At 54.1% G+C, this 13765-nt stretch overlaps 1 protein-coding gene across 1 annotated transcript in view; it reads right to left on the reverse strand.

Moving 5' to 3' along the window:
* The window catches only part of RTTN (rotatin), a 118691-nt gene that overhangs the window by 847 nt on the left and 104079 nt on the right, over window positions 1-13765 (reverse strand). Inside the window, exons 41-48 of the mRNA XM_006892745.1 lie at window positions 13181-13324; window positions 12040-12137; window positions 10503-10580; window positions 8976-9102; window positions 6686-6888; window positions 3929-4196; window positions 2506-2609; window positions 1219-1288 (exon numbers count right to left, since the gene is read on the reverse strand). Coding sequence (XP_006892807.1) covers window positions 1219-1288; window positions 2506-2609; window positions 3929-4196; window positions 6686-6888; window positions 8976-9102; window positions 10503-10580; window positions 12040-12137; window positions 13181-13324 — 1092 coding nt within the window. The remainder of the gene's footprint in view (window positions 1-1218; window positions 1289-2505; window positions 2610-3928; window positions 4197-6685; window positions 6889-8975; window positions 9103-10502; window positions 10581-12039; window positions 12138-13180; window positions 13325-13765) is intronic.

Genomic DNA, 13765 nt, shown 5'->3' on the forward strand with positions numbered 1-13765 from the left:
CCGTAGCCCTGGCCAGGAGTGGATGCCCACAGACATACAGGAACAGGATTTCTCAATCGCTTGATGTTCCAAATGTGTTCTTAATGTACTAAGCATTAAAATGGTGTACATTTCAAAGAAAAAATGAAGTTACTGCCTCTCCATGTATTTTTCATTAACAGTTTTTCAAGTGGCATAAACATAAACACTGTATGTCCATAATGAGTGCCCTTAACTATCATCCCACGTGAACACCTACCTTCTACATTGGAGGCCTGGGTTCGATTCCCAGCCACTGCCTCTCACACTCAGTACCACCTGTCTGCCTGCGGTGCCCCTGTGTGTGCTATCAGGATGCTGAACCGTTTTCAGCAGTTTCCAGTCTGAGCCGGACTAGGAGGAAAGGCTGACCATCCACTCCCAAAAACAGACATGGGCCACCCTCTGGGTCATCTACTGACCCTCACTGATCAGAGGTGGCATGGCGGGGAGTGCTGTCCTTTGTGGACCGATGGGGTGGGGGTGGGGCGGGGCAGTACTGTGCCCCTTGTGTGCAAAGTCGAGCTGAATTACTAATCACAATGCTTCTCACGGCCCACCTCCTGAATTATACACCGTCCTAGTGTTACGTATCCACTGTTTCTACCTTACACACTCACAGTCTTAGAAACAAAACAAACCTGCTTTTAAAGCAATTACATTTTTTTTAAAATGACCAAAGATAGCCTGCCTCCCGACCTGGCATTTTAGACACTGGGAGAGACCGCTGGCGCTCTGCCGAGAAAGCCTATCGCCTATCACGATCTGATCGCATGCAGGCCCAGGGCCCAGCTCAGGGTGTTAGGGACCTATTCTTGACCAAGATACAGCTCCCAGATAGGACATTACAGCTTCCTGGGCAAGATGGATTCTGATTGGCCAGGCTCTTATCACCAACCACACAGGTAACACTGTGGTCACTGCTGGAGACGCAAGGCCAGCCGAGAAAACCCGACAGGACCCCTCCAGAAAGGGCTGCTTCATGCACCAGAGCGACGTTACCAGTTACGAGCATTCTTGTCAGCAGCGCACATCAGCCGCTGAGACAAACAGGCCCTGGGTCCCGGGCACCTCTCAGGCGGGAAACACTGCCGGGGTCGAGGCTGTGGTGTTTCTGTGCGGGCTGCCCCAACCGCTCGTGGATCAGAGGGTTCACATACCTCCCACGTGGAGCCATAACTTCTTAATAATGGAACTTACTTCTCTTTGCCAAGGAATATGCTTCGTCCACTCTTCTTTTTATGGATGGATTTTTCAGAGTTGCCTTTGCCTATAGGTAACACAGAACATCCCATCAGCGGGTTACAGACGAGGCAGCTAATTTTGCCTACTGCTGCCTGCAGGTCTGACCCTCAGCCGGGCAACCACTCCTGCTTGCTCGACTCTAGCCCAGCCGCCATCCTGCCCCGTCCCATGGGGCCTCTCCCTCCGAGCCCCTAAACAGCACTCTTCCACCTTCAACCACTCAACCCCCTTTTCCGGGTAGGGGGACAGTTAGAACCCACCAGGGCACAGGAGGGAGAGCCCCAGAGATCAGCTTCTGTAAAGACTGTTTTCGCTGCTACTGTTGTGCACCTTCCAATAGGAACTGACCCACAGCTGACCCTCCAGCAGGTTTTCAGAGGCAGTAAATCGCACAGGAGGAGGCTGCCCATCCTTCTCCCATGAAGCAGCTGGTGGATTCAAACTGTGTGCCTTTGAGTTGCCAGTGAAGCTCCTTACTACTAGGCCAGCAGCACCGCCTTTGTAAGGTTTACAGGCGGGGAAACCCTCTGGGGCAGCTGGGCTGTGTGCCAGGGTCCCTGGGTCAGAACTGACTTGGCAGGACGTGATGATGACGTGCTCCATGCTAACAGTCGGGCAAGGCACCTTAGGCTGTGCTAAGGCCCAGGAATATGGCAGCAGGGACAGCACCTCTGTCCAGTCAGGTGGGGACCTGGCATGGACAGGACACTCGCCGGCAAAGCCCACTCTGCTACTGCTGCCTGGCTTCGCTGCTGCCCGTCCTCACTGCTGTCACCAGGCCTCGCTGTCACCCGGCCTCGCTGCTGCCTGGATACAATCTCCCCATGTGGATGGCCACTCCTGGGCCACCTGTCCTGGGTATCTGCGGCCAAGTGGAGGCCAGAGGGGCACCGAGCCCCAGCTGGCATCTCGCTGGACCGGCCCTGCCAGGTTCTGCCCATAGAACAAACGGGTCAGACTCAGAGGATGTTGAAGAGAGAAGGGGAGTCAGCTAATCAGAGAGCATGTCATTTGGTTTTATTTCAAAATGCATCTTCCTAGACATGCATCTTGTGAGAAATAATCTATACACACATTGCACCACCACTACCACGATCCAATTAACCTGACGGGGAAGCGCATTTAACAGGGACGTGCACCGGAGTGACGGAAGGAAAGCAGCTTTGTCTCGTGGTCGCTAACAGCAGGATGCACATAGACTGAGGGTCCCACCTGGTCTCCGCTCCCGGGGTTCAAACCCACCTTGTGGTAATTGTGGCTCAGAGCCCAAAGTGCGGCAGCTCCGATGCGCTGAGTGTCCTCATTCCCACTTTCCAGGCAGGTGGCAAGCGCAGCAACGACCTTCTCTAAGGAAACACGTAGAGAAGTGAGCCACGCACAGGACATGCCTGCTCGCCCCTCAATGCACACGGGTGGAACCCTCGGACCGGTGCTGGTCGCCCTCTCTTTACAGGATGCATGTCTCCTGCAGGGCCCTTCCCAGGCTTCCCGTCCCCTTCACCCTGCTTCGTGCCCACCCACCCGGGATCTGAAAGCGAGGCCTGGCTCAGGGTCCTGCGCTCGCCCGTCTGCTCAGCTCTCCGCTCCTCGACCATCACATCTCTCCTGATGTTCCCAGCTACACCCAGGGCTCCAGCCACAGCCAGGGGTCCGGCCACAGCCAGGGGTCCAGCCACAGCCAGGGGTCCAGCCACAGCCAGGGCAGCAAGCACAGACAGGGCTCCCAGCAGAAGCCCCTCACCCACAGAGCTCAAGCCCTAGTGCTTTGGGAGGACCCGCAACAGACAGACAGATACAGAGGGGCCTCAACAGACACGACTGGGGTGGGGGGAAGGGGTGTGGTATATGGTCAGCAGGCCCCATAGGTGGCATCGTGACGGCAGCACCACGTGCTCAGAGTGGGGAGACGGGCCAGGGAGGACAAGAAGGACAAGGGGCAGGGCTAGGAGTCCTGCACGGACACTCACAGGGTCCACACGTGATCCACACCCAGCCTCCACACAATCTATGAGATGCAATCTGTGTGGAATCCATTCAATCTGCATGATATCAGCACACATTCCACATGAAGTTCACATGCAATCTGCACACAAGTGACAGGCTCCCTTCAATCCACACACAGTGCACATGTGATCTACACACAATCCACACACAGTGCACATGTAATCTGCATGCAATCCACACACGGTGCACATGTAATCTGCATGCAATCCACACAGTGCACATGTGATCTGCACGCAATCCACACACGGTGCACGTGTAATCTGCATGCAGTCTAGGCAATCCACCCAATCTGCACACAAGCCACACGTAATCCACTCAATCTGCACACAGTGCATATGCAATCTTTGTCCAATCTACATGTAATCTGCACAAATCCACCTCCATAAGCCACCTGCATGTAAGCCACACACAACCTGCATCCACACGTCTCGTTCCTGCTGCCTCTTCCGAGCGCTGTCGATCCCAGACACCACGTGTGTGACTCTGGCAGCTCATGGAAGGCCAGGGCTGGTGTGACTGGTCCCCAGCACGCTGCCTTCCACAGCGTCCCACACGCAAATGAGGCCCACCAGCCCCGGCCAAGTGTCCACGTTCCACTGCAGGTGTCCACCGCAATCTCCCGTGTGCAGATGTGTGCGTACAGATGTGTGTGGGCACCTACCGTTAGCCAGGATCTTGGGCTTGTTAGCGGGCCCAAAGCAGATGTTATGGAAGATGAGGAGGGGCAGGCAGGGCCTGCTCTTGTACTTGAACTTGCTCATCTCCGTGAGCAGGTCCAGGCAGCCGTCCAGCCTCAGGATCATCTGCTGCCCGTCCTCCCCGAGTGAGATGTTGAGAAGCAGCTTGAGCCACAGGACAGCCGTGTGGCTGAGGTGTTTGCTTCTCCCTTTCGGCAACGCCAGCGACAGAAAGTTCTGTAGGAAGTTGCTCTGTGGGGGAAGAGAGAAGATGGTGCATTCTGCCTGGGCCTTGAGAAAGTTCCCCGGGCCCTCAGTGACCAATTAACTAAAAGCACTCGGGCAGCTTGTCCCCATTTTAATTTCTCCTTTCCGCTCTCTCTCCGTCACCTTCGGGTTTAAGGGGAAAGGGTGGGGAGAACCCAGGCACACCCACATTCCACTCCTCACTAATCTCACAACGGATGGCACACGGTGTGGTCAACTCTTAAGTATTTAGACCGATCATTCCAACAGGGGGTCATTTCGGGCCTCCTGAGTTTGCACTTTCTCTCTGCCTGCTGGCAATGTTGCTACTTACTAAACATTATCCTTCAGGAAGGCAGAGAAATAAATCCGAGTTACCAGCTCTGGGTGCTGTGAGGGTTTCTGAATCACTGAATCATTATGGCCGCAGGCGTGTTAAATAAAGTGTGCAGACACCGCTAGGTTTACTTTACACCAGTAACGATTATCACAGATAATAACTTCTGTTAGCCATATGTCACTGAACCGACAGGCAAGAAAGCTTTGTCACCTGAACTGTAAATCATTACAGTCTCTTAAAAGAACTTCCCCGAAACCCCACCACACCCATCACTATGTGAGAGGCAAGAAATCTTGTCTAGAATAATCTCCATGCAAACCAACCAAGCAGAAAAGAATGTCAGCAAGCATGTCCGCGCCAAGTCCAGCTGACTCGGGCCCCGGGAGTGAGCGCTCAGTTCTCGGTCACCCCGGGTGCCTTGCTCTGGTTTCGAGTCCACTTAGCTTGTTTCGTGGGGTCCCCTGGACCTAAGGCAGGATGTTGCCTTCAATCTATAGTTAACTTAGTGCTTTTATGTCCAGGCTCTTGGGGTAGAATGGAATCAGTTCCTGAACTAGCAGCACATGCAGCAGGCTCAGAGTGAGCTGCAGATGTCTGTGCACCCTCTCTGCTTAAGTAAACCCTTCCGAAGGTCTACTCCTCGCTTCTCAATCAGCTAGACTCCATCATTCGGGGCTGGCACAGAGCTAGACCGCCATGGAAGGGGGTGCAGGCGGGCCTCCCTCTGCATCTAGAGGCATGGGTAACCAGACAGGAGGTGAGGATGGGCTGGGGCAGGGCAGCTCTACGTCTTTACTCTTATCGACTCACAGCGGACCCTTGAGTGGGCTTCACAGGCTGTAAATGGCACCTGGGAGCTGCTGGTGGACTTGAACCAGTGGAGAGGTTCAGCTTTGGGGTTCCCTATGGGCCACACCATCAAGCTGCCCACCGCAGGCATCAGAGCCCTGCACACGTGAGCAGCAGAGCTCACTGCACTTCCTAGTGGCACAGCTGAGCAACGGAGGGGCAGACCCCAGTGGCCGAGGGACATTTCCCAGAGGAAGAGATGACAATGGAGGGGTTCAGACCCCGGTGGCCCTGGGCCAGTACAACTGCACACAGCTGAGGAGGTCTTGGGGGCCTCCTCATCAGAGCAGGGAAACAGTGTGCTCAGCGCTGGGCCCTGAGGCCGACACCAGAGTAACGTTCTCAGCCCCAGGCTCCTTTAGTTCACCTCTTTTTAAAACACAGCAGCAGACCTGCGAGCAGCACTGGCAGTTCGCATGGGGCCCCAGCACCGAGCTCCGTGGGGAGAGCGGGTGGGAGCACTGGGGGGCTGTTTCACAGTGGGTTCTGGTACGGTGGGGGCCCCATCTGAGCGCTGCCCAACCCCCTGTGGGTCTCTCAACCATGGCTGACGGCAAGATGACGACATGTCGTCAACCAACTGCAGACACTTGGGCCGGTGTGAGTGCCAAGCCCCCCGAATAGCCCCTTCCTTATCCTGGTCGAGTTGTGGTGGGCAGACTCGGGTTCTTGGGGGGGATGGAGGGATGGCACAGGGAGGGACGAACACTCTCCATGTGGGCAGCTCATTCTGACCTGCATGTGCCAAAAACAGAAGGCTCCACATTGCCCCCAGGGACAGGCCAGCGACACGCAAGCTGATCAAGCTGAGGTTTGCGGGATGTTCCAAATAGGAGCCCTGTTCACACACACCTGGATGGAGACGCTAAGGGATCACGTGAGTGAGAAGAGGTTCACCCAATTCGGCCCCTTCTGCATTAAGACCAGTGAGAAGAGGTGACATTTGGCACTGGAGCTCTGTCGGCTCACTAGGGGGCGACATGTGCCCCTCACAAAGGAGCTGAAGGAGAGGCGTGGGGTATCCTCAACCACGCGGCCAACACCAAGTGAACCGAGACTTACTCCTCAATCTGCTCTGTTCACAAAGAAATGTGGACAGCTGGCATCGAAAAGCCCCGTTTTTCTGTGTAAGGCACAATCCCAGAGCAGCTGAGATGCTAGGATCTCACAGGTCCCTTTCCTTTCCACGGATCTCCAACTGGTCGTGTGTGAAGCGAGCCGAGCTCTCCTCTGATCTGTCAGGACAAGCGTCTAGGCCCACAGAGGCTGAGCCCACCTTCCCAGGGGCTTCACAGCACCAGCTCACCTTCTGAATGACCCCCTTGCAGTCGTGGGACAGGGCGAGGTTGGACAGGAAGGTGAAGGCGGCGTGCTGGACGGCACTGCTGTCCAGCGGCATCTGTGAGGCCAGCTTGAGGATACGGATCATCAGCGAGCTGCTGGCGGCCCCTCTGCAGGCCGGCGGCGCGGGGGACGGTCCCGAGCTGGACCAGCACAAGGAGCTGCAAGCTAAACACAGGCAGAGTCAGTCCTCCCGGGTCTCAGCACCGTCCCGATGTCGAGTGCCATGTCCACAGCCACGTGTCCTGACGACAGCCTGGACAACAAATCGCCCTTCCTGCCGGTGCTGACATCCACATCCGTCTAATGAGGGCCCTTAAGAGAATGTTCTAAGGAGCACCAGGCTCAGAAAAATAAAACAGCAAAACAGATTTCTAGATAATCTTTTAAGAGAGTATTTGGGCCTCACTGGGTGGTACAGTGACTAAGGTGCTTGGTCCCCAGTAGGTGATTTATGACCCCAGTTTTACAAAGGACTGGGGTACGTGTGTGGCTGCCCACCCATCTCTCAGTGGGCAGAAGCGGAGGGAGTCTGTGTCCTAAACACGGCTCTGGAAACGCCGTGGGCGGCTCTCCTGTTCTCCAGGGTCCCTGAGTGAGGAGGGGTCAGCAGCAGTGGGTCTGGGGGAGGTCTAAGGTTTAAGTGGGTTCTCAATTCTCCAGTCCTGGACTGTCTGCTCCCCGCTCCACGACCCCATTCACACCCTCCCATCACCTCCAATCTCCCACTTTGTCTGTGCTCACTCGGGGGTGGTCTTCTCTCAGCACCAGGGAAGACACAGGTGCGTCCAGGAGGGAGCTCTTACCACACCCACCCACCTGGCAATGGATGGTGGCAGACGGCGTGACCCCTCCCTGCGCTGACCCGTGATCTCATGTCCACACATCTACTCCTGCACTCTTCCAACTGTCCACATGCTTTCTCCCACCACAGAACACCAAGTATGTTTTCAAGACATGAAATCGGGATGGGAGTGTCAGAGACAGTGTGATTGGCACAGAACAGAGCAGAGTTTAGGGCTGTTGTACATAGGGTCGCTATGAGTCGCAAGTGACTCGCCGGCACATAACAACAACTCTACCCAAGTCATGTTGCACACTCCTGTAGTTTCTATTCTTTCTCTCTGTAAGGAGTGAATGTCTACACAGGCTGGCCCCACTGCCTCTGCTCTTCTCAGCCCACCAGTCAGGCTCTTTGGTCCAATGCTGCCTCATCTCAACCCACCAATCAGGGTTCTCCATACACTTCTTCCTCATCTCAATCCACAGATCAGGTCCATGCCCTCAGCTCTCCCTCTCAACGCACCACCAATCAGGCTCCTGCCTCTAATTCTTCCTCTTCTCAACCTGCCAATCAGGGTTCTGTCCCCAGAGTCACACACGACTGTTCTGCAGGTCAGGAGAACATCGCAGTTGGCGACTCCCAGCAGTCACTGCTGCCAGCCTCATTTCTTTAGCTTCACGTGGTGTAGTCCATGTTCCCACTTCGGACCTTCGGACTCTGCACCGTTTCCACTGGCTACACCCTCCTCTTCACCTTCGCTCATCTCCAAAGACTGGTGTGCCCACAGCTGGGTCATGGCCTTCTCCTCCTTCCACGCACACACTCCCATAGCTGACCTTAGGGCCCAGGACAGTCTACAGGACAAGGCTGCCCAAAATAAACTCAGGCCCCATGCCCGTCATACAGTCTAACAGCACAAGGTACTGTCTATACAACAAGGTTGACCTGAAACAACTTCAGGGCCCATGAGCTCACAGTCTAAGGACAAGGTCCTCATCTCCCCACGCACACACGGGATGATCTCAGGGCCCATGGCCTTCATGGTCTACAGCACAGGGTCCAGTCCTCCTCTGTCCATGCACCTGCTCCCTGGCGACATGAGGGCCCATGGCCTTCACAGTCTACGGGACAGGGTTCTCTCCTCCTGTGTACATGCTGGGCAACCTCATGGGCCCAGGATCTCCACAGACTACAGGGCAATGTGTCCCCCTGTCCCCCTCCTCAAGCACACACTATCTGGGATGAGCTTGGACCCATGCACAGCCTTCCTGCTGTCTCCACGTCCTCCTCCCCCACACACACTCCCTGGATGACACAAACGACCACAGCTTCATGGACAAGGTCTAACCCTCTCCTGCACACTCACTCCCGGAAGGTCCTCACACCGTCCAAGGTCAAGGTTTAGTCCTCTTTCTCCTTCCACGCACATGCTCCCCTAGACTGGCTGCTCTTGGGGTGGTGTTGTACGTACCACTTGGGTAATTTGCTGTGTAGACGCAAAGGAGCTGTAGGGAGATCTGCAGCAGCGAATCATCCATCAAAAGCCAGGGCCACAGGGAGTGCAGGACAGGGACCAGGTGGGCCTCCAGAGCCGCCTCCTGCAGTGGAAAGAAGCAGGGACAGCACTGGGCTCAGTGTCTGAAAACATGGAATTAAGATCCAACGCAGAACAAAGGCTGGACTCGGCTCTGTGATTCAGTGGAGGCCTCCTGCCCTGTCCAGGCCCTGGGCCCTGTGCACACTGTGCTGACGGAGAGCTCAGCAGGCGAGGAGAGAAACACACGCTGCAGCCACTGTCACGCTGCCTCAAGCAGGGAAGTGCCACCTCCACGCCGAATGCGGGCCCGACAAGGCAGGCCAGTGGCTGCAGCATGGGACTTGCCACTTGGGAAGACATTCGGATAACGCTCTCACGCTCGCTCACATAACCGGGTTCTCTTGATTCTTTTGGTTTATTCCTGATTAAATGTGAAAAAAGTATGGAAATGCTTTGGTTTGCTGAGCAATTCCACTATGATACCAACGCAGGTGCCATGTTTCCGGGCAGCGCCCAGGTTAGCGGTGCCCGGCCGTGTTCTGGAGCACTCCCCAGGTAAGCTCTCACCCCTGGCCTGTGAGGGCCCCGGATGATGTAGCAGGAGAAACCACAGATTTACTAAATGACGCCTGTGCTTTGAGAAAAAAGCTCACAGACCAAGAATTTTAATAAAATGTACAAATACCTAGTTCCCATCATTTTTGTTTTGAAATCACTTTTCAGTGATGAGTCCTGAGCAAACTCTTCAGCATTGCGTACAGAACAATTGCTCAAGATGTTTATTCCTCAGATGTTTTCTCTCCACTTCTACCATTAAGTAACAGTAAAAACAGGGGAGATGTTTACAAACCAAGTTCTTTCTGTTATTTCTTGCCCATTTTCTAGGGATGAAAGCGCCTAGGGCTTGAGCAGTGTCCAGTTAATGGAGACAGAACAAATCAAAGTGCTGGAAAGACACCGTTCTGTGTACAGTCCTCAGGCGTCAAAGCTTCAGCGTTCGGCCGTTACAGAGCAAAGCTGACAGCTTCCAAGCACAGGAATCGACAGCCTCAGAAGGAAGGTGTGTGCTTGGGCCAGAAAGAAAGAACTTCTTCTCTGAAGCAGAAGACAAGCTCACCTTCTTTCTAAGGCCAGAATTCTGGTTATTCCCTTGGACATTTGTTCTGATGACCCCTCTGAAGACCCTGCCCCTTCTAAGACACTTGCACACGTTCACTCCCGTTTCAGAGCCACATGGACATGAGTGATCACACGGCAGGAAGCTGGCTTGTGTGAGGTGTCTGATGACAGAGACGCGTACTCAGCACTGAAGGACCCGGCCAGGTGCTCCCTGCGGTTGAGGATCCCAGGGTGTGGACTCATTAACCGTGACCCTGATCCTAAGCCAACCGTGAGCACCATGGCCTGTCTTACCCGCACTGCCAGCCCAGCCCTGCGTCCGCCATTCGTCTGCAAACTTACTTTACATTTTTCATTCTGATAGAGGCAGTTTCTCAGGAGCTGCATGGCGGTGCTCAACTCTTTACTGAAACCGTCCTCCTGTTTAGAGAAAGAGCAACCCGTGAGCCCGGGGCCCACTGCACCTTCCCCGGGCCTTAGGACGGCCTGAGTGCGTGGGTCACCAACTGTCACCCTGAGAAGGACACTAGTGACCTCTGCAAGACACCAGGGCTCAAGGGCTCATCCCCCACAGCAAAGCGCTGTCTGTTCTTCCAGGATGCAGGGTCGAGCCATGTCACAGCTCCGAGTCCCAGTGTGCTGGAAAACAGTGTCTGTGATGGGGTCTGAGGCCTGGTGTCCCAGGAATGAAGTGTAAGAACTGCCTGCCTCAAATCAAATCCTAAGGAAGGTTCCCAGGGTGCATTCTGGAAGAGCGCTTTACCAGACCCTTCCCTCGGCTTCTCCTAAGACGCAGGAGCTCTTGCAACATGCTGGGTGACACAGTGGCCAGAAGGCTCAGAGGACACCTCAGTGTCATTCCTAGTCAACAATGCTTACTCTGGGGGAAGGTTTTCTTGTCGGTCATTGTTGTGTCATCAAGTCATCTATGACTCACAGTGACCCTCCAAACAGGAGGTGTGCACCCTGTCCTGTCCTGTCCTTAGCCAGCCATGTGCTAATAATACTCAAGAACTGGGCTATAGTCACAGTGTCAATCCATCCTATCTTCCTCATTCTCTGATTCTTCATTCTTTCAAGGACCAGCCCTTCTAGGCCAGTGCGGCCTGGACGACACGCCCTAGTGTGAGGTGAACGTTCGCCGTCCTTTCTGCTAAGGAGACCCTCAACTGTACATCCTTTAAGACAGACTTAGGGTCACAGACACGTTGTTGTTGTTGTTGTGTGCCGTCGAGTCGCCTGCGACCCACAGCAAACCTATGTACAGCAGCTCTGCTATCTCCTGACAAAATACTTACAATAACAAAAACACAGAATAAATCCCAGGGAGCCCTGCTTAAGTGCTTTGCTGCTGAGATCATTTGTCCAAACACAACAGCTGCTCCACGGACGAAGGATGTGGTAGTGGACTTCCGGGAGGACTGCTTACTGCCGTTGAGCCTGAATCCACTGACAGCTGACCGTCTAGCGGGTTCTCAGCAGCTGTCATTACGCAGAAGGAGAGTGTTCATTCTCCTGGGGAGCCGCTGGTCACTCACTGGAGTGAAGCCCGTCTCCCTGAGGTCAGCAGCACAACACTCCACCCTGTCGGCCATTCACAGCCCGGGAAACAACACAGGTGGTCTGCTCTGTCCTACAGGGAGGCTATGAATCACCGTGACAACAGGTTTGGTTTGGGTTTGCAGGATCTGATTCGCATTCAAGTCAGATTGAAGTCAACACTCAAACCACCATCTACAAAGAGAACACCAAGTCTGCTGGCACAGTGGTCTCCTGACCCTACGACCATCCTCTCCAAACCGCCGTGGCGGGTGTGGCTGGACCCTGGTGGGCGGCACTGGCCCTCTGCCTGCCCTGCTGCACACTGGGACGCAGCTACCTTTCTCCTCAGGGCAGCTCGTCCCGGCCGCAGGGAGTCCAGGTTCAGCTGAGCACAGACATTCTTCATCTGGTCCACGCAGCTGTCCACGAGACCGGCTGGAAGACAAACGCCAGTGAGAGAACTGTCCACAACCAAGAACCCAACACCCACCAGTCACACTCCTGGGACCTCGGCCTCCTCTAAATTCACTTCAGCATTTTTTAAAATTTATTATTTCTTCTTTATTAATGAATTAGAGACCAGGTGGAGAGTAGAAGAGAACTACCACATGTAAAGCCCACTTGTTTTCAAAATTCTTAGTAAAATGTACTCAAAGTCGAATCCCTGTTCCAGGGATGCAGGATCCGTCTCCCGGCCAAACCACAGCTTGAGGGAGGGGACCTGAGGCCGTGTCCTTTCATCTCTGAGGTCTACTTCCCATGATACACAGGCCCTCCAAGGAGGAGGAAATTCACATGAAAACACAGGATCCCTCCCTGCCACTGTTGTTGTTGTTGATGGCCTTCGAGTCGAGCACGACTCACAGTGACCCTATGAACAAAAGGCCTGAAGCCCCTCTACAACCATCGACGTTTATCAAAGTTCATAGGGTTTCTGGAGGCAAGTTGTTTAGGAAGTGGATGCCACTCCTACTACAGTGCTACACTCTAAACCACGCATTTTGTTTTCTTTTCCGATGTGTGATATTGTGGATGCTCTCTTACTACTGTAGAATTGAGAAATGCACTGTTTTTCTAATAGTTAGACAAGGATCTCCAGTGCACAGTATGTTAACTGAAAGGTCATGGACATCGCGGGAAACACGGAACCGTCTGCTTTCACAGAGACGCACGACCTTAGGACCCAACGGGCCAGTCCCTGTTGTCCAACAGCGCACCATGGATCAAATCAGTTCCATGGGGAGGGGTTCTTAATGTTGCTTTAAAGTTTACATTCTTTAAATGATGAGTGATTATATCATAAATAACACTTATTTTTAAAATAATAAATATCTACTGTGCTTTTGTATGGAAAAAGATCTCTTTTCCCCATGGATGCTGAGGTAGTATTACATGCTGAGTTCAAAGAACATGGTGATGGACAAGCAGAGACATGTGTGAATGGACGGTGTGGCCGCCGGGCGCCGCGTGGCACTCACCTTCCAGCGCATGTCTCTGCGCCCGTCTGCTCACGGCCAGGAGGGACATCAGGGCGTGGGCACTAGCTCTCCTCAGGGGGTCCTTGGCGGCCTTCCCTTCATAGCTCTGCAGAGACAGAGAGGAACCCTGAAGGGAACTTTCACCTTTCCAGACCCACTGCAGGTGGTAGACACGCTCCACAGAAGAGGTGCTGCTAGACGGGACCTTTTCAATGAGATTCACCAGAACTGGAGAAATTGAGCTAAATATGTGAGCACATTCTGTGGACAAACTAAATAGAATTTGGAATACGGAAACCCACCAATTACTCTCAAGAATCTGCTATCTTACGTAAAAAAAATGGTGTAATTCTGGATTTCAGGTCTCAGCTGAAAGCAGGAGGTACAGGCCCATTGGCTTCTGATGGCCTGGGCCCATCTGCCCTCCATGATGTCCATGGCCTGGGCCCTCTGTCCTCCATGATGTCCATGGCCTGGGCCCATCTGCCCTCCATGATGTCCATGGCCTGGGCCCATCTGCCCTCCATGATGTCCATGGCCTGGGCCCTCTGTCCTCCATGGATGTCTGTGGGCTGGGCCCTCTGT

Source organism: Elephantulus edwardii, unplaced genomic scaffold (assembly GCF_000299155.1).
Source record: "Elephantulus edwardii isolate Elephantulus edwardi_28Jun2011 unplaced genomic scaffold, EleEdw1.0 scaffold00118, whole genome shotgun sequence".
In the NCBI taxonomy this organism is placed as follows: domain Eukaryota; kingdom Metazoa; phylum Chordata; class Mammalia; order Macroscelidea; family Macroscelididae; genus Elephantulus; species Elephantulus edwardii.